General features: G+C 51.6%; 8 protein-coding genes and 1 non-coding gene across 9 annotated transcripts; 5 read left to right on the plus strand and 4 right to left on the minus strand.

Annotated features, from left to right (window-relative positions):
* Positions 1 to 194: 194 nt before the first annotated feature.
* On the plus strand, positions 195 to 783 carry STEHIDRAFT_62414 (uncharacterized protein; the record flags this gene model as incomplete). The annotated part of the gene is made up of 3 exons (XM_007306741.1): positions 195 to 354; positions 413 to 540; positions 601 to 783. Coding segments are annotated over 3 exons (471 nt in total), but the record flags the coding sequence as incomplete, so codon positions are not given.
* Positions 784 to 1,474: 691 nt separating this feature from the next.
* STEHIDRAFT_159347 (uncharacterized protein) lies at positions 1,475 to 2,469 on the plus strand (the record flags this gene model as incomplete). Its single annotated transcript, XM_007306820.1, has 4 exons — positions 1,475 to 1,763; positions 1,812 to 1,909; positions 1,972 to 2,374; positions 2,444 to 2,469. The coding sequence occupies 4 exons, from the start codon at positions 1,475 to 1,477 to the stop codon at positions 2,467 to 2,469; spliced, it is 816 nt and encodes a 271-aa protein (XP_007306882.1).
* Positions 2,470 to 2,552: 83 nt separating this feature from the next.
* STEHIDRAFT_123344 (uncharacterized protein) lies at positions 2,553 to 3,699 on the minus strand. The gene is made up of 4 exons (XM_007306821.1): positions 3,459 to 3,699; positions 3,250 to 3,386; positions 3,039 to 3,099; positions 2,553 to 2,963 (listed from the first exon to the last, which is right to left on the minus strand). Exons 1-4 carry the CDS (start codon positions 3,552 to 3,554, stop codon positions 2,667 to 2,669), a joined length of 591 nt encoding a protein of 196 aa, XP_007306883.1. The 5' UTR covers positions 3,555 to 3,699; the 3' UTR covers positions 2,553 to 2,666.
* A 312-nt stretch (positions 3,700 to 4,011) lies between these two features.
* STEHIDRAFT_170241 (uncharacterized protein) lies at positions 4,012 to 5,839 on the minus strand. The gene is made up of 2 exons (XM_007306822.1): positions 5,819 to 5,839; positions 4,012 to 5,762 (listed from the first exon to the last, which is right to left on the minus strand). Exon 2 carries the CDS (start codon positions 5,744 to 5,746, stop codon positions 4,082 to 4,084), a length of 1,665 nt encoding a protein of 554 aa, XP_007306884.1. The 5' UTR covers positions 5,747 to 5,762; positions 5,819 to 5,839; the 3' UTR covers positions 4,012 to 4,081.
* A 1,610-nt stretch (positions 5,840 to 7,449) lies between these two features.
* STEHIDRAFT_t200 lies at positions 7,450 to 7,541 on the plus strand. The gene has a single exon. It is a non-coding gene; the product is annotated as a tRNA-Ser (tRNA).
* A 666-nt stretch (positions 7,542 to 8,207) lies between these two features.
* Positions 8,208 to 9,025, minus strand: STEHIDRAFT_62525 (synaptobrevin; the record flags this gene model as incomplete). Its single annotated transcript, XM_007306753.1, has 4 exons — positions 8,208 to 8,285; positions 8,444 to 8,464; positions 8,521 to 8,576; positions 8,812 to 9,025. Coding segments are annotated over 4 exons (369 nt in total), but the record flags the coding sequence as incomplete, so codon positions are not given.
* Positions 9,026 to 12,630: 3,605 nt separating this feature from the next.
* STEHIDRAFT_148568 (uncharacterized protein) lies at positions 12,631 to 16,754 on the plus strand. The gene is made up of 4 exons (XM_007306823.1): positions 12,631 to 13,194; positions 13,257 to 13,596; positions 13,745 to 14,050; positions 14,192 to 16,754. The coding sequence occupies exon 4, from the start codon at positions 14,432 to 14,434 to the stop codon at positions 16,160 to 16,162; it is 1,731 nt and encodes a 576-aa protein (XP_007306885.1). The 5' UTR covers positions 12,631 to 13,194; positions 13,257 to 13,596; positions 13,745 to 14,050; positions 14,192 to 14,431; the 3' UTR covers positions 16,163 to 16,754.
* A 1,436-nt stretch (positions 16,755 to 18,190) lies between these two features.
* On the minus strand, positions 18,191 to 20,497 carry STEHIDRAFT_170243 (uncharacterized protein). The gene is made up of 4 exons (XM_007306824.1): positions 20,437 to 20,497; positions 20,303 to 20,373; positions 19,869 to 20,232; positions 18,191 to 19,807 (listed from the first exon to the last, which is right to left on the minus strand). The coding sequence occupies exons 2-4, from the start codon at positions 20,365 to 20,367 to the stop codon at positions 18,275 to 18,277; spliced, it is 1,962 nt and encodes a 653-aa protein (XP_007306886.1). The 5' UTR covers positions 20,368 to 20,373; positions 20,437 to 20,497; the 3' UTR covers positions 18,191 to 18,274.
* Positions 20,498 to 20,806: 309 nt separating this feature from the next.
* Positions 20,807 to 21,108, plus strand: STEHIDRAFT_132884 (uncharacterized protein; the record flags this gene model as incomplete). Its single annotated transcript, XM_007306825.1, has 2 exons — positions 20,807 to 20,976; positions 21,051 to 21,108. The coding sequence occupies 2 exons, from the start codon at positions 20,807 to 20,809 to the stop codon at positions 21,106 to 21,108; spliced, it is 228 nt and encodes a 75-aa protein (XP_007306887.1).
* Positions 21,109 to 21,416: the final 308 nt, after the last annotated feature.

Below are 21,416 nucleotides of genomic sequence, written 5' to 3' on the forward strand. Positions count from 1 at the left end.
TTCGTCTGGAGGTTGCCTACTCTTCTTCATGTCGCCATGGCGTCTCTGGCTATAAGCCTCACGCTCAATGTTTTCACAGCCCGCAGACTTGTCAGGCAAAAGGCAGACCAAGTCCGCCATTATAGTGTGTATATGATTCTCTTATCGTTAGTATTGCCCCTAACCATGTTCACCTCACGATAGGCTACGAGGATGACGATTACCCAAACCGGCTGCCGCTCTACGTTCCTCCTGTTGCCCTGGTGTTTGAAGACTCTGAAAAATTCGGCATCTCAGACTTGGACGCATGGGGTGAATGGAGGACCACAGATTCATTCCCTAAAGCCAACGGGTTCGTCAGATTGGGACCCAACGGTGAGCGACATTCTACCCACTCTAGCTTCCGATTGGTTGTATTGAACCAGTCGTAAAGGACGTCCTTTCGGATTAAGCATGTTCCACCAAATGCATTGCCTTCAGATGATTCGCGGAGCTATTCTTGCCGGGGGCGCAGATTACGATTATGTGCATACTAAACACTGTTTCAACCTCATTCGACAGGTATTTACTTTGATAGCCTTCGCGTTTGCACCACCACTCACATCGTTGACTGCCGGCAAGGCGATCTTATGCGCCTCAGATACTACCCTTGACCCTCTGGATGTCACGCTCGATGGTAAGCTGGCGGGTGCTGACGGACTGGGACAAACGCATGTCTGTCGAAATTGGGAGAAGGTGTACGAGTTTGTGTATAAGAATCAGTTGAGTGAGGCGTGGAATATGAGCTCAAGCTCGGAGACATAATGTTATCGGTGTACCTTCCTCGCTCCTAGGCTCCTTCCGATAATTTGATCCATGAGCTATCTCGTCGTAGAGTAAACCCGTCGAGGGGCCGTCAAACGCGTACAAGGGATCATCAGGAGACCTCCTGGTACGTGCCCTTGATGAAATCTTGGGCGGCATCTCCTTTGTTCTCACCATTATTTGAGCATAGACCAGGGTCCGAACCTAAGATGTTAGACACAAGTACTTCAACCGCCTACGTTCATCCTGCATCATGCGGTGAAGTGCCCAACCCATGTGGGGTACTCGATCGCACGTCTTCGAACCTGAGATAGACTTATCACCAACTGCCCCTTAACGACCTCCAGACTACTTGTATTCCGTGTGTTTTTTGGGATCTCCGGGCTCGCATCATATCTGCCAATCGCGTCCCAAGAGTAGAGTAGGAGGAGTACTTAGAGTCCCCGCTAAGCGTGATAGGCGCCTGTGGAGGGATACAGGGCGCAAAGAGATCATGGGTTCTTTCGCCATTCCCGGGGAATAGGGTATGTACGGGTCGCTTTTCCAGTCTGATCCGCTGATGCAGAGAACTTCTTCGATTCAGTCGCTTACTCCCCTTGAGGGTTTCAGTGTGGTCTCAGTAGCTAACAGTCGCATTCCCAGCCTCATTATATCCCCTATACTCCTTCATCGCGTCTGCAAATCCGCATCTATGTTCAGCACAAATGCATCTTCCTCTGCGGACTATGTTCCCCTTATCACCACTGTGAACCAGTCGGAAGACCGACGATGGAAGGAATCTTCTCGTCCGGAAGCAGCACAGACTTCCGCAACTCAGTGGATTTTGACCGCCTTGATTTCTATTGTGGCCATATCTTCCGCGTTGTTCTCTTTCAACCTATCTAGTGCTCCGTCTCTGCCGCTAGACCCTGCTGGCCTCGAAAAACTGAAGCCTTATCCTAACTTGGAGAAAACCTCGGAGTTATTTTCCGAAAAGAATGGTGCGTTTATTTCACCCCTTCATACTGCAAAGCTAATTTTATTCCTAGCACCGAAGACATGGTTTCCAAATACAATCGTCCATACTAGCTCAGTTGAACCAGACAAGCTCAGTACTCCTAGTAGTCACGTTCTTCTCAGTTCGACGGTAAGCGTCAAGCCTAGTAAGCCCGTTACTTTTCATACCGACTTAAAAAGCCTTCGCACCAGGAGTCGACCTTCTTCCGCTGGTCAACCTCTTTCCAAGAATATGCCCTCTGCTACATCACCGCCTTTGTTAGCAATGCTTCTACTCTCGCCTCAAGTACGAAATCATTCACATCTACAGGCAACATCTCTGCTCTCGAAGTCTGGAACGTCACTTCCATATCATCCTCCCAGTTTAAGTCCGGGTTTACCTGGTCTACTCGTCCCCGGCGTCTCAACCTCATAGGCACCACGAATTTCTCATCCGAGCACGCTAGAGAAGGGGAGATGGGTTGGCAGCTGAAGCCTCCGACCCCGCGGTTTGAGTGTGGCGGGACGAGGGAGACCATGATCGAGGTGGCCTGCCCAGAAGAGGCTGCTGGATGTAAGCTGGAATTTGAGCAGGTATTTTCCGAGCCGGCGTTATGTAAGTAGTCCTATTTTATTTGTGTGTGTGTGCGTGTGTGGAGGCACGATGCTCACATGAAGACTTCAGCGTTTGATTTGCAGGAGCTTCGTTGATAACATACTCGACTATGCCAAATCTTACTGAAACTTGTGGGTAAAGAGCCTTGCTGCTCATATTCAGCCAAATTCGGCATCTGCTTTGTTACGGGTAACCACCAATGGAACACCCTAGAAGAACGTTTCATTTCACCTCCTGACAACTAGGATCATACAGCAACGCTTGTAACTAATACACTGGACTCTTTGCACCCCTAATACTTGACGTCCAAGTTCTTGAATCTCACCTCCGTCCCCGATCCCAAGGGGCTACACCCCATCACCCCGATCCAAACATCCTCGTCGTCCTTCAAGCCGAAGTTCGTCACGTCACGGATCACGACCCATTCCCCTTCAAGCTTAGCAGAAACTTTGACGCGAGCGCCAAGTCTCTGGATCTGGAAGGAGGAGTAGGAATCGGAGGGAAGAGGCGAGGGGTAAGCAGGAAGGAGGGACCAGTCCGAGAAGGGCGAGGTCACGACGGCTGAGAACCAGGCTTTGTTCTCGGTGTACTGTGTGATGAAGCAGAGGTATAAGAGACTGTCAGAACAATTGGAGCCAGTGGTAGCGCAGGAAGGGGAGGATACCTCGACACCTGTCTTGATCCATGAGCTCTTAGATTGGTAGAGCATGAGCGTAGCTTGATCACTACATATTCGGGAAAGAAAGTTAAATAAGCACTTTGTCTGTTGGTGAGTAAATAATATACTGACAACTGATCGAATGAAAGAACAATCCAATTCCAATGACTTATCAACTTCCTCATCTGAGTTACGTGGGTGTCAAGGCATCAAACAAACCTCGTCCTTCCAATCTCCTCCCATCTCGACCTCAGCCGTCCACTCTGGCTTCCCCTTCTCGAGAACGAGACCTAGAAGAGGACCGGTTGATCGCCAGGCCTGGCCGGTCCTCCACCAATCCGTTTTCGCATTTGTCTGGGAAGGGGGCAGTGTTAGTTGTAGACTAAATGTAGTCAAAGATGGCCTGGAGTAGTCGGGACCGCTGACCTGGATAGAGACGGTCGATCCTTCGTCAGAAATGTGATGCTTGCAAGAGTCAAACTCGGGGTGGTAAGAGAGCTGAGAGAATGAGATCGGAGACATGCTTGATGGACGTTATCAGGTAGAGCTTTGGAATCTTCAAGCACCGAAAGAGCGACCTGATATACTCGTACAAGTCAATCAAGAATGGGCTTTGAGATTCCTTCCAAGGAAGACGATTTGTACTGAATAGCAAAGTGACACGTCTGAGAGTCAGGCGCTACGCTAAGAGAGTACGTGGCGTACAGTAGCAGAGCGAGCGATCCGATTTGGAAGCTGAAGGAATTTCAATAGAGTGAGCTTTGGACCGGGGAGTCAACGAAAAGTCGTAGGAAACATATGATCAGCTGCCACCAGCCCGTCAATGAGGTGGTTAGAAGAATCAGAGTGTGGCGCTCGGGCCACATCCATAAATAATGTAGCACCTTTACTTGTACGGAGCTTTTGATGATCTCACTCCGTCACACTTCACGATATTATTGTCCCTCAGGCTCTCCGTCTTCATCGTTCTCGGATTTTTAATCGTGAGCTAGCTGGTACAAAAGCACCAAACTTTTATCCTTAGCTCTTCTCGATCATCTGTCAAGCTTTCAAGCACCACCCAACCCCTTCAACCACTGCTCACTCCTCGCCCCCGCCTGTATTCTCCTCCCCAGATCTCCTCTCCTCTTTGCCTCGTAGTCTTTGAGATTAGTCACGTAATTCGATCGCCAATCCAGCCACTCATCTCTCCTCGATCCCACACTAATACTCGCACCATCAGACACGGTTCCAGCGCCCGAAACCAGTCCTGCGCTAATGTCGATCGTATTCCTCCTATCTTCTTCAGGCCACATCTCGCCGTGCTGCTTTCCACTCCAAAAGATGGTAGCGCCACAGGTGCCACAGAACCCTCGATGGGTCCCGGGAGAGGACTCGTACGCCTCGAAGGGAAGAGAATAACCCTCCGGAAAGCTCGCGCTCGCGGTGCTGGTAATTTGGGGACGTGAGGCGACGGGTAAGTGTGGAACGACCGCGGACCAGGGCACCGTGACTGGGTGCGCCTCCGTGTCCTCCGACTCCGACGATCGTGCTGAAGATGGGCGCAGAACGACAGAGATGCACCCCGTAGGCGTAAATACCCACTGCTGCACCTCCGTACCCGAGCCCCGTCGACAGGAATCACAAGCACACGTCGCAACGAGAAGTCGGTTCCGTTTAGTGGAAGAGTTCCCCGTGTTTCTGTTCGTGACGAGAGAAGGACGAAGCCACCATACGTCGCGATCGTCGAATTTAGGAGTATCTGTAACTTCCGAATCACGTAGAGCCTGTAGAGCGGCTTGGGAGGTAGAGTGGGTATGCGCGTGACGGTTGTGAGGCGGAGGGTCGAGTGCTTCTGCCCAAGCGTTCCATGCCTCAGGCGGATAGCTCGACGGGATGTCAGGGGGGGAGATGAGGAGTGTGACGGTTCTGCAATGACATTGGGCTACGAGTGGGTTTTCCCTCTCGTTTGTATGAGGATTAATGTGTGTCGAGGCGTAGGACAGCTGTGAGATGAGTTCTGAGCGAGTAATTCGTGGAGAACCGCGACGGTAGTATGACGGAATCTCGGTTGCGTCCTTCGTCGCGTCGGAATTGGGGAGGGAGTGTCCAGCAAGCACCGCAACCCCACCGTCTTTGGTATCCTCCACATAAATATGTGAAACGACCTTGAACATCGCTTCGATCGCCTCGCCCTCAGCATCTGCCAGCTCGAGTGAGCCAGTGGTAACAAACCAAACATCTTCCTCCTTCTGCATCGATATCTTCCCCGCAGTTCCACTGTCGTCTGTGGCATTAGTGGTATGCGAAGGTCCATCCTCGTCCCCATAATGCATCCACAAACACGTCCCGCACATCCCACAAAAATACCTCGCGGCGGTATCGCTGGACTTGTACCTCCTCAGCGTCTGTGGCATCTCGCCCATAGGCCACGGACGCTGTGTCCTTTCGGACAGCTGCTTCCGCTTCGAACCATCATTCGAGGAAGTAACGATATTGTCCGCGGCCGCAGATACAGGAGGCAACTTCACCATACTCGCGAAGCAGGTACCTAGAGACGCTCGACACGTCGAACAATGGCATAGATCAAGTGGGAGGGGAAACGAAGAGCGCGGAAATGCGAGTTTCGTTTGGAAGCCTATGGTAGAGTTCGATCGGATATTGCAGAGACAGGAAGCGGTGAGGGTGACCACATCAGCAGGAGTCGGTCCAGACGATGATAGTTTTGTCGTCATTGCGCGTTCTACTTTACTAGACGTAACAATCAGCATGACTTAAAGCACGGTAGACATCGAGTATGGACCTACGGCTACGAGCACTCTCACGATAGACTGTCCTTAGGGGTGTAAAGTCAGTAAACAAATAGGTCTCCGAAGAGCCTGAAATTTAATCTCGATGCATCTGTAGAGCCCATCATACTTATACTTCCCCGAGGTTCGCTTTGTCAGTGAAGACCCAATGACGTGCACACGACAACATGACCGTGTCATCTGTGATATAGCTCGCGAAAGAAAAAGTTCAGGCCACAAGCTTGGTTCAGAGACTCTGGATGCTGCCACTGGCATCGATGCTTCTCGCATTTGGTGGTAGATAATTCCCACCGATAATATCCAGTGTGAGGCCTACTTTAGACAGCCGATAGTCAAGATACTACACCCAACTCTCTTCGTGGAGATGGTCTACGATACGATTGAAGATGATCGGTCTGCGGGACTATCCAACAAGCCTTGGCTGGACCATCTGTCGGGAAAGTTATGCAAAATGAGAGGGAGGAGAGATATTCACAAGCACCTTTATCAAACCTTTACCTCCAAAGCATTTGCGCACCCATGCCGATGTGGCGGAAGGAAGAAAGTTACGTCATCGTCATCACAGCATCATCCCCACCACCGTTGCCGGCTAGGCAGCGTGAACAAAGAGTGACGTAGGGATTCGCCCAGAGGAAGGGCGACCTCGAGGCAAAAGCAACAGGCTTCGCTGATGGCGCCGCAGAGCCGGTCAGCAGGACGAGACGCGAAGTTTGCGCCAAGTCGTGAGTGGCGCACAGAGTCAAACCAAGTTTGCGAGAGCCTATCAAATCACAAGCTCAAAGTGAGGACAATAAGTACGAATGAATCATTAATACTGCTAGATATATGCATATGTGTCGTGATCGGATTTTGTGAATTCAACCACGAGGAAGCTTGATTTGCGTTGAATTTGCGGCTCGACCGGTGTGTGGCCCAGTACCTCGGTCGGCTGGATGTGCATAGAAAGGGAATAATGCACAGCAATGCTATCTAAAATGACTCGCGAGTAGCTAAGTTCTCTACACAAGCCTTAAGCTTAAATTGTAGTACTACAGAGTAATATGTATATACATATTAAAAAACTTTCACGAACATCAATGTCGCAAAGGACGAGAAGGCTCTCGGTAGAGAAACTCAGGACAAAAGTACATTAAAAGCGCGAGCGGCATCATGAGGGTTCGAACCAACCGCCTCACTGACAGCACGGTAGTCATAAACGTCCAAATAACCATTCGGCCAAGACTTCTTGTTTGTCTACCTCGCGTAACTTGTTATAACCGTCACTCCATGGCCATGAATGATGTGGTTTTTCCACTCCCCAGCACCGAGACCGACTTCAGGCCATTTAAAAATATTTACTTTTTGCAGAAAGCGACATTTTGATTTGTTAGTAGTAAAAGTACCCAAAAATACCCGCGACAAGTCTCGCCAGGCCATCCATGAGCGAAGGAAATGGCAAGCCCAAAGCGGGCGGAGGGTGGCAGAAACTGTCAGCCCGCCATTCTGGCGATGCCTGCAGGCAGCTGCAGGCTTGCGTCATACTTTGTTCACGCTCACTTACCACCGTTGCCTTGTCCCCGAGTCTTCCCGTACACACTCCCTAACAATGTTCAAGAAGATATGGCCACACAAAGCACTTGGAAGGTTATGCTGATATGGCCGAGTCGTTAAGGCGAGTGATTTGAATGTTCTCATTATCACTTGGGCATTGCCCGCGTAGGTTCAAATCCTGCTGTCAGCGCTGAGCATCCGCTGCACAAGCTTGCTATTTTTCGCGCTCGTCCACGTATTATTTCTTGCCCAGTGCCATGATCTGCTGGAGACTTTGTTGTCATGAACCCCGAGCGTACGAATGATTTTTGCCGCACCCCAATGGAGCCCAGTAGTCATCACGAAACGGAGGTCCAGAAAAAAAGATCATCCGTAGAGAAAACAAACTCGGGGAAACAAGGTCAAGAGTCCATGTGCAATGCACGTATATGTATCTGAAAGGGGTGGCCAGCTGAACAATATCCTCCATACTATAGTCACATTTTCATCTCCATCGACTCCATCCCACCAACTAGAACGGCCTTCGCCTTTTTCACCGCTGAAAATGGCAGGCAAGATTGAAGGACAAACAAGATGAGGAATAAGCATTCGAGGGCAGAAGAGAGGACAGAAGTACAACATATCAGAAAGGCGTAACCGTCCAACAGACAGGCGGGCAGACAAACCCGCGATCCGACAATCAGAATCGAAGACCGAGGACAAGGAGAAGACAAGATTACGGGGACGAAATAAATGAGAACAAAACGAAAACAACGAAGACGAAAGGAATATGCATATGGTAGTCGATTGCAGAGCCCGAAGCACAAGCCCAAGCCTTACATTCGCCACTCCAGACGCAGACTGGCAGGCAGACCGCCTACTTTGTTGCCTTCACGATGGAGACGACGATGATGACGATGATGATGGCGATGGCGACGCCGATGATGATGCGCATCTGTTAGATGAGAGCAAAGGGGCGGATTAGACGGACAGTTGAGCGGCTATTTCGTGATGAAGGGGTAAACGGGGAGGGACGTGCCTTCATATCCTTCCACCTTCATCGAGGGAACAAGCGCAGGACTTCAGCTATGGCACATGGTAGCGGAATGCAACATTTAAGACATACCACATATTCTGCGGAAGGCGAGGGTTAGTCGTTGCAAAAATCAGGACGTGTTAGGGGTACGTACCTTTCGGACGCGGTTTGCATTTCTGCGGAATCCTTGTGCAGACACGGCCAAGTTATCTGTTATAACGGGCACATACACAAACTCGTTAGCCTCATCGTCATACTCAATGACTCTCCCGGCGGCAACGCAAGCCCTGAGGCTACATCAGGTCACCTCTGGATCATAAGCACACAGCCTCCCCAACCGGCCGAGCTGCGCGTCCCATTCGCTCCCTCCATCCTGATTCTCGATGCCCAGCGCCCTCGCAAGACTGCACGAGACAGAAACTGGGCGGATGTAAGAGTAACGTACCAGTCTTATCCTGCAGCGAATCCAACCTCTCCTGTCTCTCCGTCACCTTCGTAATGTTGTCGCGCATGATATTCACGGTATCGTCGATTTGCGCCTGAATGGCTGCCGTGCGTGCGTTGCCCTGTCCACCTGTTTGTTGGGAGGTAGCGCCAGCGGCGGCGTTGGTGTTGGCGGCGGAACCGCCGCGGGGGAGGTATGGGTCGTAAGGCTCAGACCTGTATCGTCGTCAAGCAAAGCAAGTTCATATTGACCATAGTTCGTCGCATCATGGAGGATGTCCATTATAAAGCCGAGTAGGAACGATAGAACGAGTTCAAGGACGAGTGGAGACAGAACAGTCAGCGATTGTAGACTTCATGCGTGTGGGTCGTTGAGGTGATGGGAATTGGGGTGGGAATTGTGCGAGAAAAAGTGGGAATATTACTGACATGACGGGTCGTAGAGTTTCTGGACAAAAAGGGATGAGAAGGGTGAGTTTGAGAGCGCCGGGCTCGTTGAGGGTGCTATGGACGAAGAGGAAGGAGACGAAGGGGCTGAGGCTGAGGCTGCGTTCGCTGTCCGGTCGTTGGACAAACTCGGCTGACGACTCACCGCCCCGCAGGCCGGCATCCCATGCCGAACGCTGCCCCTTTCGGCCCTGGCCCCGGCCGCTCCAAATTTTGAAGTCGTCGACTATCACTCCATCGGAATCATGCTTTTTGGTCTTGACCATGAACCACAGCGTCCTCGACGGTATACTGGCCCTGTTGCTCAGAACGACCAGGTAGGCTTCCCTACACACGCACCATTCTGGGCTTTATTGTTCATCGAAAGCAAAGCCACCGATAATCTTCAGGTCTTGCCCATGACTCCACTCAGATAAATGCAGGGCTACTGCAGGAGTTATTCCTCATCATATCATTGTCGAGCCTACCATATATATCTACTCACGGTGGGGTTGAGAGGCTACTCGAAAATGGAGTGTCTTTGTCTAACATCTAGCCATTGCCCACCTCAGATCAAGGTAACCAGCCCAATGGAATACCTATGACCAGCCAAGGCACATGCAGGGATCTGTAGAATCATGTGCGGTGCAATGGATCTTCTGTGGCTTTGAATCACTACCACCCGCAATCGCACAAACCCTGCGTTACAAGACGAACGTGCTCTGACACACCGACACACTCGGCATAAATCGTGCTCTGCAGCACCCACCAGACGCAGCTCCACTGCTATCCAAATATGCTTTACTACCACCAAGGCAGATGCCTTTCCGCTCCGTCATCCATCTTCTGACGTCCTCTTATCTTTGCACCTCACCAGCGCGGCTTTCACTCGGGCTCGGCTCGTCTCTGCTATCAATGGTCAGTCTTCGCCACCCACTGACTTTCATTGATGGTCTAGTCAATCCTAGTCGGACGTGTACTTCTGGTCCTACTCTTATCTTGGGAGTAATTGGTAGGTTTCGTTTGACGGAGTGAAATCAGCTCAGTGAAACCACAAGCACGAAGAACACAGCGGCGAACGTGCAGTGTGGCGGTGGATCTAGCCACTGTACTCATCAGAGGGCCTACTTACACTCTTTGTATGGAGGAGCCTGATTTCCATGACTACTCTTCGCAGGTATCGACCTGGTGGGCAAACAGGTCGATCCAGAGATTTGGTCACACCAGGTATTCATGCCCCATGTCTCATTCACCAGCTCAGCGAGCTCTACGATCTAGAGAAGCCTCGCCATGAGCGACCAAGTGTGACTCACATTCTACATAGCATCCGAGTCAAAAGCACCTCCGTTTCCGGTGGCAGCGACCCGTGTTCGCACTCCACTACAATGCTCCATCAACTGTATATATATCTGCGTCACTCACAGTGATCTTCACAGCGGTAATAGCGCTGCCAATGAGAGCGTCAACTCGACACACCTGCGCGTCTTCGGTCTCTGCTCTGCTCTCATCGTCCTGTTTCACGAATTGATACGCTCGGGTGTTCTTTAGAACGTCTCTACATGCGCCAGTTCACATTGTGACACATCAAGGCAGCAACTGGCAATGCTGCCTTACTTGTATGTGTCGAGGGCGTAATGTGGCGGGACTTCAGGTTGGGTTATAGTTTGTCCACTACTACGTGATCTAGATTCTGTCGTTTGAAACGCAGGAGTTTACCTTGTTTCTCCCTTCCGACTGCTATTTACTTTGTCCAGGGAAGAGTTCCGTTGTTCGCTTTGGACTCACCGATCCTCTACACTGGCTTCGGTACGCAGGTTCCCGTTGGATGACCTACCCTCAGTTGAACATGGAAGGCAAGTCAAATCTTTCCTCGTCCTTGCTCATATGATGTACCGCACACTCACCATCGAGTCTTGGTCGTTGTCAGTCCCCACACCCCATACCGAGTTTTACCATCTTGTCCGTTAGATTGCGCAGACCTATCAGGGAAATCCAGCGCACAGAGACGATCAGACATTCTTCGCATGACTTCTTCTCCATTTCCGCCTCTCCGTCTCATCAGCGTGTTCGTTGTGAATATGTCACATTCCTCATGGATGCAATGCCGCTCTATTTACATGTATGCATCGTTCTATCAGGCATGTCCTGTGTTCTCAAATCCTTTTACAGGCTTCATTTCACGCCACTGAACATTTTCGAGACCAACTTGGCCCCTTTCGCCACTATCGACGATAATTTCAGGCCTCGCGTTCAACTCGTGCTCTCGCCACCACCCCCTATTCAACGTATTATGGTTCGTTCACGGTCACTTTGGCTGCGACCACCCGTGGAACCATCCTAGATCTCTGTTTTGCTTCCATCGTTCTCATCTTCGTTCTCAAGCACGGTTTAATGTGTGAAGCCGCGGCATGCACTTGGCGACTCCATCTCCTCTACTTACCGAGGTCTTCACATCCGATATGTTCTCTCCTGTCTTGCACCTGCTACTTCGTACGGCTCCGTAGTGCCTTTCACTATTTCCAACCGGTTTATCAACAGGGCGATGACGCTCCTCGGCGCCCTCGACATCATTGTGGATAGGGCACATTTCCTTAGTCCGACATTTGTCAATCGTGCGCAGGTACAAACCAATGATGGCAGCGAGAGGGTTTTGTCGAGCAATCGCCAATCCGCCTCGGATTCATACACGTTGATGAAGCACGAGGCCCAAGCACACTTTCCAGCCTTCCAGCCTTCCAAGCCTACCCCCCGGTGCCATCCATTCGGTCCACTTTGTCTCATCGATGTCGACCCGGTCCCAAACTCCGTTTCCGAGATTCGAGGAGAAGCGTCTATTTCCTCAATCACACCAGTAACGTTCTCAGGTCCGGCTTTAGACTAGCCTCGACGTAGCTCCGCCGGTGCGACTTACCCCTGTAAGACATCTCAGGCTCGGGAGGCTGCACTGGAAGCATTGTGCGCTACTCGACTTATCGTTCATGTCCCGAGCGTTCTTATCGGCGTCCATTGTTCTCGTCGCCTCTTCGTTCCTCACGCGACCGGACCTGCAGCGTCGGAAACTATTGCACCATCGCAACACTGTGGCTCTTGTTCCGACATAGACCTGTGACTACCCATGCTCTGCTGGACGTCCAACTCAGGCCCGTGTCTTGCCTCTATACTGATTGCCTTTAATAGCTGTCGTACATCACAAGGGCCCGGGTGGCTGAGGCGCTAAAGTTTGAACCTCGCTTACAACAGGGTACATGGTCATAATCCAGCAAAGGTATCGCAGCGCTGCCACACCTCAGACCGCAGGATCGAAGAAGACCTTCCGAAATCTGGAATTCCCAACATCTGCCTCATGTGCCGGGGCCATCTCCTGCACTATCGTTATATATGTAACCTCGTCTCTCGCGTGCCGGTCTTCTTTCGATCCAGCCGCCCTGCTGCTGCTGAGTCGCCACCACCACGACCGGTACCATCCACCGTACTACCCCGGGTCTCTCCTCTACTCACCGCGGGTCCTCCACCGTGACCGTTTTTTACCTCACCGTGGCCTCGCCGTCTTCGACGACCTGAGCCATTCCGATCGACTCCGTTCTTTACCGTGCCCGTAGAATCATAAGCAACCTACCCACTCAGCTTGCTGGCTACGGCATGTTTTGAGGCTTTTTCTCTTGGCTAGCTCCGACTGCACTTATCCTCGCCCCTTTCTCATCTCTCCTGAGCATCCTTTGTTCACGTTCTTCCACACTTATCGTCCTTTGTTTTCTTCGCTTCTCGGTGCATCTACACCTACTGTGCCATTTACCTTCTCTCTGCTCATCCGTTGATTTGGCTGCGCCATCGACATGCTCGTACTCTCCCCCTCTTCGACTTGCGATGTCTGTCTCGAGCCATACAGGCTCGAAGGCGAGAATGCGGACGATTTGCGTTTGCCATGTGCGATAGAGTGTGGACATGTATTCTGTTACGGGTGCGTTTATCCTTCCCTTTCATACCTCCTCTACGACTCACTTATACTGCATCATTATACAGCTGTATCAACAACCTCGGTCGCCTTTCCTGCCCCCTCTGTCGTAGCTACTACGACCCCCGCTCCGTCCGACGCTTACACGTGGATATCCAAATCTGTCCCGACCGCGCGCCTCTTGACTACCACAACCCGGATTCCACCAATGAGCTCGGACTCGTTCATGGTCCTTCCTCTGAGGCCGTAGAGAAAGCGGAGAAGGTGGTAGGGGTGAATATGGAGGACGAGGGCAAACGGCATTTGACGGCGCAGTTAGTGTCGCTTGTGAGGCAGGGGGCAGAGGGTCCGGAGTTCCAGGCTATCTTGAAGCAGACGAAGGAGTGGTTGAGGGAACGACCGGATGAGGTATGTGTTGCACACATTCATTCATTTCACTGGCCTATTCCTCATTGTCCTTGCTTCAACCCTGTTTTGAATGCATGACCAACTGACGTATTGATATGTCCTTGTTTCTTTACCCGGAATCCGTATTCGGCTACCGTGATAATCACAGCATTGGGATCTTCGTGCCCTCTACCTCCTCCTCATTCGATATCAGGAGATGTACAAAGAACACCAGAACGCCCAATTGAAGCTCCACGAACTCAAGAGGGACTATCACGAATCCCAGGGAGAGTCTGTGCAGTTGAGGAAGGAGAAGGATGAATGGAAGGAAAGGGCGGAGATGGAGCAGATGGTCGCTCAGCACCAGATCAAGAAGCTGGAGAGTACGCTGGAGGAACAGAGGCAGACGGCGTTGGCGGTGGAGAGGACGCTGAGGGAGCATCACGATCGGATGGACGAGGAGTGGTCGAAGTAAGTTAAACTCTCCACCTTTGGACTAGCCCTGGTGCTCACTTATCTCTGTCGTTCATGTTGTCCCGTTCAGGAAGGTGAGCTACCATTTGGATTAGAATGATACTCCAACTTGGCAAACACTAATTCTTTCTTTCTTTCGCAGTATCAATCAGCCTTGAAGGAGATTCGTTCGTTCAAGGACCAGATCCGTCTCTTGACCTTCAACGGGCCCCATGGCGTCCAAGCCCGTCACTCGCCAGTCCCGGACCGCAACTATCCTTCCATCGACCAGGTCGCCTTCCCTTCGACGGACCGTCACCTTGACCGCACCCGCCAGATCAAGGCTACGTCCGACGACCACTTCTCTCCCTTAGCGGCCCACCTTTCTCCGTACCCAGTCATCATGAAGGGCTTCAGTCCGTTGTTCAAAGCCCATGAAGCCGACTCAAGCGACCCCGAAGGTGAAAACGATGACGAGGAAGAGGAGAGCTACGAGTCTGGAAACGACTACGAGAACGAGCAATCTCGCATGGCCGCCGATGGCGAAAGTCCCGAGGACGGTACTTTGGATAATCCGGACGGATCATCAGAACGCAGGTCGGACTCCTCACCTCCGCATATGACCCACCGATCGATCACGAAACCTGGTGCGATCCCGATCCCCCACTCGAACCTCACCCGGTTCTACGACGCTCAGGCGCAGTCACAGTCAGGAGTTACCTCCCAGTCTCCTTCTCAATCGCTATCACATTCGCACTCCCCGGGAAGCAACCCTTCTTCTCACTCCACTTCTCAGTCGCATTCGAACTCCCACCGTGACTATCCGATCCCCTCTCTCACGCATTCCAACTCGAGTTCAAGCACGATCTCGAGTACGATCTTGACGCCTGACTGTACGGGATCTGGTCCTGTTCCAGGAGTGGGAGCAACAGGAGCCGCACCGTCGTCCCTTCCCCATCCCAATCCAGCATCCTACTTTCTCAAACGGCACGAGAAACAGCGCGAGCGCGACTACAGCACTCTCCCCCGCCACTACAGCACGTCCAGTACTGGCCCACCCCCAAGTATCCTTTCTTCATCGATCACGAACGCCTCGACCACACTTCCTAGGCAGAGCAAGCTCAAGCCTGCCCCGGCACCCACCCCATCTCCCTCATCATCTCCTGAGCCACGGTTTGCAGAGGTAGTAGACTCCGGCGACGAAGGTGGGAGGATCACACACCGCCGTCAAGTCCTAGACGACCTCCTCACCGACCCCGTTCGACCTATTAACCTCCCTGTCTCTCCTGCGTCTATCCCTGCCGCCACAATCACTACCGGCGAGTTCCCTTACGAGAAGGATGTCCAGGTCCACGTCGTTAATCCTGCTCGGGAGACCCGCCGAGAATCGGGACGGACATCATCGAGGGTGCAAGGGCAGACGGACCGCGACCATACTCGTGACCGGGAGCGGGAGCGGGAGAAGGAGCAGAGGCATTACAGGCCTCAACCCACACCGTCCCCTGTACCCGCTCCGGTAGTGGCAGATCCGGTACCGACACCGTCCGTTCAAGGTCAACCGAGAGTATCTCACGCCAGCGAAGCAGCTCAAGCCCTTGAGCGAGAACGCGAACGACGTCGACGCGAGACGCAGTCCCAGAACGGCAACGGTGCTCCTGCGACAGCGCCTTTGGTGACTCCGCTCCGCGAATCGCCTGCCAGTCGTGCCTCTAATCAACAAGAAGCAGGATCGTACTTCCCGCAGCCTGGCAACATGACGAGTCGAAATGGAACTAGTCGAGGAGCGAACTTCAACGAGAGTCAGGCGCCAGCGTCAGGTTATAATCAGCAGCCCGGAGAGATGTCTAGGGAGTATAGTCATGAGTCGAGGAACACTTATGAAGGAGAGTATCAGGAACCTTCGAGGTCGAAGAGGTCTCAGCGGGAGCAGTTGGAGAGAAAGTCTAGCGGGAGGGAAAGGGAGAGGGAGAGGGAGAGAGACGGTAGGGAACATCGGCGCCGTGAGGAAAGAGATAGGGAGAAGGCGAGGGACCGCGATAGGGATAGGGACTACGATCGCGAACGAGATCGTGAGCGTGCTTTAACAGGAGGTGGATTGACGAGAAGAACCGCGGCTGCCGTTGGAGAGGCGTGATTCCTGGTGAAGGTTAGCCGAGTAGTACCCTTCGAGTGTCTTGTGTGGAGGTGTTCCAAGACGTTTTATTCGCTCATTACTATCCTCGTTCGTCAAGAACAACATCACATCACTATGCCTCCATTCTCTCCTTTCCTCTGACAGCTAATTATATACGACCCTCACTATTTAGCATTCTCCTTTTACATTGATTCCGTTTTATGTCGACGTGTCCGCGAGAAACCCCTTCCTCCTTCGATTTCTCACTGCTCAGTGCTTTAGAAACCATCATCCGCATCTCGCATTTCGTTATCCTTGTTTTCTTCGGTTATTCCTGATCTGTCAACCTTTTTAATCGGCAGATGGAGAATAACCGCAGACACTGGGACCAAAGCTTGTTTTTCATATTCGCTGTTTGTCACGATCATGCATGTCCGCGGGGATTCATTGTTCTAAGCTACGTTATTGTACGGGTATCACTATGATCGACGAGTACCGCATACTTCCATGGCTCTTCCTCCATCACTCAATCTGACCACTTACCCACCCTTGTATCTACGTTCCCTGTATGATTATGGATGGACTCTAGGTAATTTCTTACCAGATCTCTCATTATGAATGGCCCGCGATACTTTACGATGCCTGTTGAACAGTAAACCTTGGTTCTTCCAAATCTACCCAGGCCTGCCCGTCGTCTAGCCCGGAGCACCACGCCTGACCCTCGAGGTCCATCATCCAATCTAAGTCATAGCGCCCTATGTACTAGATAGGCTACAACACGATATGACCGAAGACAAGAAAAGCACGGACAAACCAGCCACACCTCCCACACGAGGCTTTCCACCGAGGAAATAGACTCGAGGAAGCCATCACTATTTCACGGTGGCGTTCATAGTCTAGAGAAGAGGCGGATTCGACGGGTAGATCGGGCTCTATATTCGGTTGATGAAAGAGCTGGTAGGCGGGCTGGATGTGGATGGAGAGAATGTTGATTAGGTGGATACCTCCTAGAAATAGTATGCGCGGGATCGAGTAACTCGACGAAGAGAACTGAGACATGTGAAGTAATGATGTCTGTACTGCTCGTCGTGCTGGGCTTACCTGCAACTGAAAATTCAGAAAAAACGGTACATCCTTTCCAAATGGTACATAAGCCCGCGCACGCCCACTACAAGGTCCATAAGTCCGTCTACCACATCTTGATCACATACCAGGCTGAACGTGATCTGGGGATCGGAGACCGAAAGTCCACACTGCAGAGAGGGCGGCAATCGATAGGCCTGCGGACCGCACAGACGCGTATCTCCATTCAACCGATTGTAAGCCATCCAGTTTCGGGGCGGTCATATAGCAGTCGTGTGCATTAAGATTAAGTACTCGCGTTGTGTGTGGGGCTCCGGACAGGAACGATAGGATTGATGTCGACGGCTTTCATCTCTACATTGGTGACCCTAAACAAACAGGCAAATCATGTGTAGATAAGTAGAAAATCTGAATGTTGACTGTAGGTAGGATCGGATGTCCCAAGTCAACGGACTGCTGTTCGATCTGTCCTTGAGCTGGTGAGAACTCTTCCATACGAGGACGCCGCACGCCATAGAAGCGAAAACACATAGCCATCATCCAACATAACAAAGGCGTGCATCGGTGATGGGCATGGAAAATATGAGGTGAAATGGTAAGAGCAAGCCTTTGCACGCTAACACAGGACGGCCATGTTTGCAATCAGGTGAGGATAATTAACGCATACGAATGCAAGAAACCTGAAGAATAATAACTCACAACCAGCTTCAAATCACTAATGCACTTCTTTGTCTCAAAGAGCCGATGTCGCTGCTGGGTACTGTAGTCCGCACTCACCTGATAGGCAGGCTGAGCTCCATCGTGGTTGCGGAAACAACCGAATGTAGTGACGGGCGGTTGTTTGGCTTTGTTGAATTCGAAAGCTCTTGCCCTTTCAAATTGCCTCATCTGTACGTCTTGTCCTTTCTCGACGCCACACAAGACACGCCGGCCGCGAAAGTACATATGTCACGACGAAGCAACTTGAAGGCCACCAAACGCGCGTTATTTTAATTTACTGCTCAATGTATAGAAGAAAGATCGTACATAATCAACATAGAAATCGTTCACTCAAGACTCGGCGATCGTAAATATCTTTCTACGAGATGTATCGTGCAAGTCCAAAGCCGGTTGATACTTCACCTTCAGGTCATCTGTTTGTTCCAACGCCACGTCCAAATCCCGATGTCTCGTCGCCTCCAGAATGCTCAGGAACCCGGTTCCTGCAGCTCCCCCGTTCACCGCCATACACCAGAGCCCGAACGCCGCACCTGCCGCCACAACGACCATCGCGACTCCATAGATTAACCAAAGCTTCCACGGCGTGTACTTAAACTCCGTATACGACGGGATAACGGTGACGTTCGCGGAAGTGTATGCGAGCTCGGGAGGATAGGTGATCGACGGCGAGTTCGCGACGAAACCGAGGGTGACATTGGAGAAGAGGGAAGTCAAGCCTTCGCTCAGATTCCCCGACGGTGCGGTGAGATTGAATGCCCATTGTGTCGCTAAGGAGGCGTTGTACGCGAAAAGAGGGGTCCATAGAGGTGTTGAGGCAGAGTTGGACGATCCGTCTATAAGCACTCCCTGGTAGTGGTCGTACGAGAGATTTCCGAAGAGAACTTGTACGAAAGCTTCTGCCATGGCTCGACTAGAGATTGCGGTCGAGGCGTAGGCGGGGAAAGCAGGGTGAGGGTCGTTATCTTGGGATGTATCGCTCAATTTCAACGAGCAAAGGTCGCCGTTCAGGCCCAAACCTGACGAGCAGTTTCCCGAGGAGAGGGGATAATTGTAGGACAATATGCGAGTTGACGAGGTTTGGGTGTTGTTCTCGAACGTCGTCGATGCGTTATACGTTGCAGCGTAGAATGCGCAGGAGGAGCCAATGGCGTTGGGGAGCTGTTGAATGGTAGTCCCTTCTGACCACTCTAGGAATGCATCCCCGGAGAAATTCGTAACGGTGGCGATCGTGAGATTGTATGAAGGTAAACTCTGCCACCCGAGCTCCGAGTGAATGAGATCCGCTGGGAGTGGCAGAAGGCTGGAAGTAGCGTTGTAGATGCCTTGACTCTCTGAGACGGCGTACAGTGCCAGAAGCGTCGCCTCGATGTCTTCTCCCGCAGTGATATTACTCCGTCCGTCCCAGATTTGACTCGCCTCGAGGTCCGTGCACTTGAGTGCTGGTGCGTCGTATGTGAAGTCGTAGGAGCAAACACCCGTGCAGCCCGGTGGCGCAGACCATGTTGCAGGCGAGTCGCTTGTCGCTGCTTGTGTGGCGATCTTCCGGAATGTATACGAGGCGCCTGCGTAGTCCCAAAAGAGGCTGAGCATAGCCGCGTCTGGAGGGTAGATGGCCGACATATTGAGATAGGGAACTTGTGATAGAATGGAGGTGGTAGGGGCATTGTCGATTGTAAGCGTTCCAGGAACGAAGACCGAGAGTGCACTGAGAGCGATGATGGAAAGTTGAATGGAGATGAGGGGGACGAGCAGAAAAGATCTGCCACGCAGGATGAGGGATATGATGCTGAAAGGATGATAGCTGGAGAAGATATCATCGAGTCGCGTTAGTGTAAATGATTGGCGCGCTGTGATAAACCATATCTGTGTGAGTGGAAAGGTAGTCAGCGCATCGAACGACATAATGAGAAGTCGGAAAACGTACCGCCTGGGCAACGCTACAAGACAGCGATGCTGTCCACGAGACGTGCGCCAGCTTCGGTAAGATGTTCTTCAGGGCTGTCACCCAGAATTGAGGGAACTGGTCGGAACGCTTCCCATTGAAATATGCGAAGACGAAATGGTTCGCCACAGTTATAACACACCCCAGCACGAATCCGCCGATGATGGAAAGCAAGCTGAACCACTGAAGGACTGAGATTCCAGCGGTATTCGCTTCCTTCGCGCGCTCATTCTGCGGCGTTCGATAGGTGTCATCAAAAATTAGCGACGACCTCTCGCCACTGGCTGCTTTGTACGGGTCGTATTCTTCATCCCAAGCCGTTTGGCGATTCATATATGGATTTGTGCTGTTATGATCAACCAATGAGCACATACATAGATAGAAAGCCTCAAGGCCGAAATGTACGAATGACGCACTTTGTTTTCTCGACAAGAGTTGGCACTGCAGTCGTCGCAGGAGCTTCCATCCTGGCTGAGTCCATTGATACCTGGTCACACGACGTGGATAAATAGACTAGAAATAATGAAAAAGAGAGCAGAACAGTGCTCACCTTGATCGCTGCGCGCGTGAAAGAGTGGCCGAAGCAACGGCAGGGAGCTAGTCAAGTTTATAAGGAAGGGGGAAATGGCAGCACGGAAAGTGCTAGATGGGAGAACCTTTTGGCAATCGGGCTAGAGCAAGTTGGAAGCGTGATGGGGGCAGCATCCTATTATATTTGATCAATCGGGGAGTGGACGTATGCAAACGGCACTTCGAGTTACATAACACCAGGGGTTAGAAGGCAATTCAGTCGCAAACACACGATGAGGAGATGTGAGCATTTGATAGGTTCATAAATTCGTCTCCATCACGATGAGCACTTGCTAGTGCATCGTCATCAATATAGTGTCCGTTCTACCTCGCATTTGCTCGGAACATAGATGCATCCTCTGGGAAAAGAACCTGTCCTGTGCGCACTGAGAGTTGCCTCGAAATCCTCTAATCATTCACAACTGTCCAGTTTATGCAGAGGTTTGAAAGAGTTCGTTAATCTCAGAGGATTGATGGCCGGGACCGGATGGGCCTCCAGTCAAGTTACCATCACTGGGGAGCTCAATCTCCGTCAGCTTCCGGCCTTGCTTGATCAGAAATTATAACGACTGTCATATCAAACTCACCTGGTAGTTGCCTGGGAGTGAACCGCTTCGGAATGAAATTGCGTGGGGGATCATCGCTGGAGTAGTGTCTGGTACAGCACTGAAGCACCAAAAAAAAATTAGTGGGACTACACCGTCGGATCTGGCCATGTTTACCTTGGGCAATTTTGGCAGCTTCAACTCTGGGAGCGTGTCGGTGCAAGGTAAAATGCGGCTCCCAACACGGCCGCATCATACTTTGTTGAGCAACAAGACACCGTAACGCGTCGCAAGCGATCACATACCGATATCGAACGGATCATCTCGCAGGGTCTAGCAGACTAGGCCGACATGCTTCCTAGAACTCGTTGATCGATGATCCTATATTAGAGTATGCACAGGTGTGCACAGCCAA

Source organism: Stereum hirsutum (assembly GCF_000264905.1).
Source record: "Stereum hirsutum FP-91666 SS1 unplaced genomic scaffold STEHIscaffold_12, whole genome shotgun sequence".
NCBI classification, from domain to species: Eukaryota; Fungi; Basidiomycota; class Agaricomycetes; order Russulales; family Stereaceae; genus Stereum; species Stereum hirsutum.

Coding starts and splice junctions, on each gene's coding strand:
- STEHIDRAFT_123344 (XM_007306821.1), bottom strand. CDS start 3,554: ATGTCTCCGATCTCATTCTCTCAGCTCTCTTACCACCCCGAGTTTGAC. Junction 3,387..3,458: donor GATCGACCGTCTCTATCCAG/GTCAGCGGTCCC, acceptor CCCCCTTCCCAG/ACAAATGCGAAAACGGATTG. Junction 3,100..3,249: donor GGAGATTGGAAGGACGAGGT/TTGTTTGATGCC, acceptor CCGAATATGTAG/TGATCAAGCTACGCTCATGC.
- STEHIDRAFT_170241 (XM_007306822.1), bottom strand. CDS start 5,746: ATGACGACAAAACTATCATCGTCTGGACCGACTCCTGCTGATGTGGTC.
- STEHIDRAFT_148568 (XM_007306823.1), top strand. CDS start 14,432: ATGAAGGGCTTCAGTCCGTTGTTCAAAGCCCATGAAGCCGACTCAAGC.
- STEHIDRAFT_170243 (XM_007306824.1), bottom strand. CDS start 20,367: ATGGACTCAGCCAGGATGGAAGCTCCTGCGACGACTGCAGTGCCAACT. Junction 20,233..20,302: donor ACTCTTGTCGAGAAAACAAA/GTGCGTCATTCG, acceptor TGATCATAACAG/CACAAATCCATATATGAATC. Junction 19,808..19,868: donor CTTGTAGCGTTGCCCAGGCG/GTACGTTTTCCG, acceptor CCACTCACACAG/ATATGGTTTATCACAGCGCG.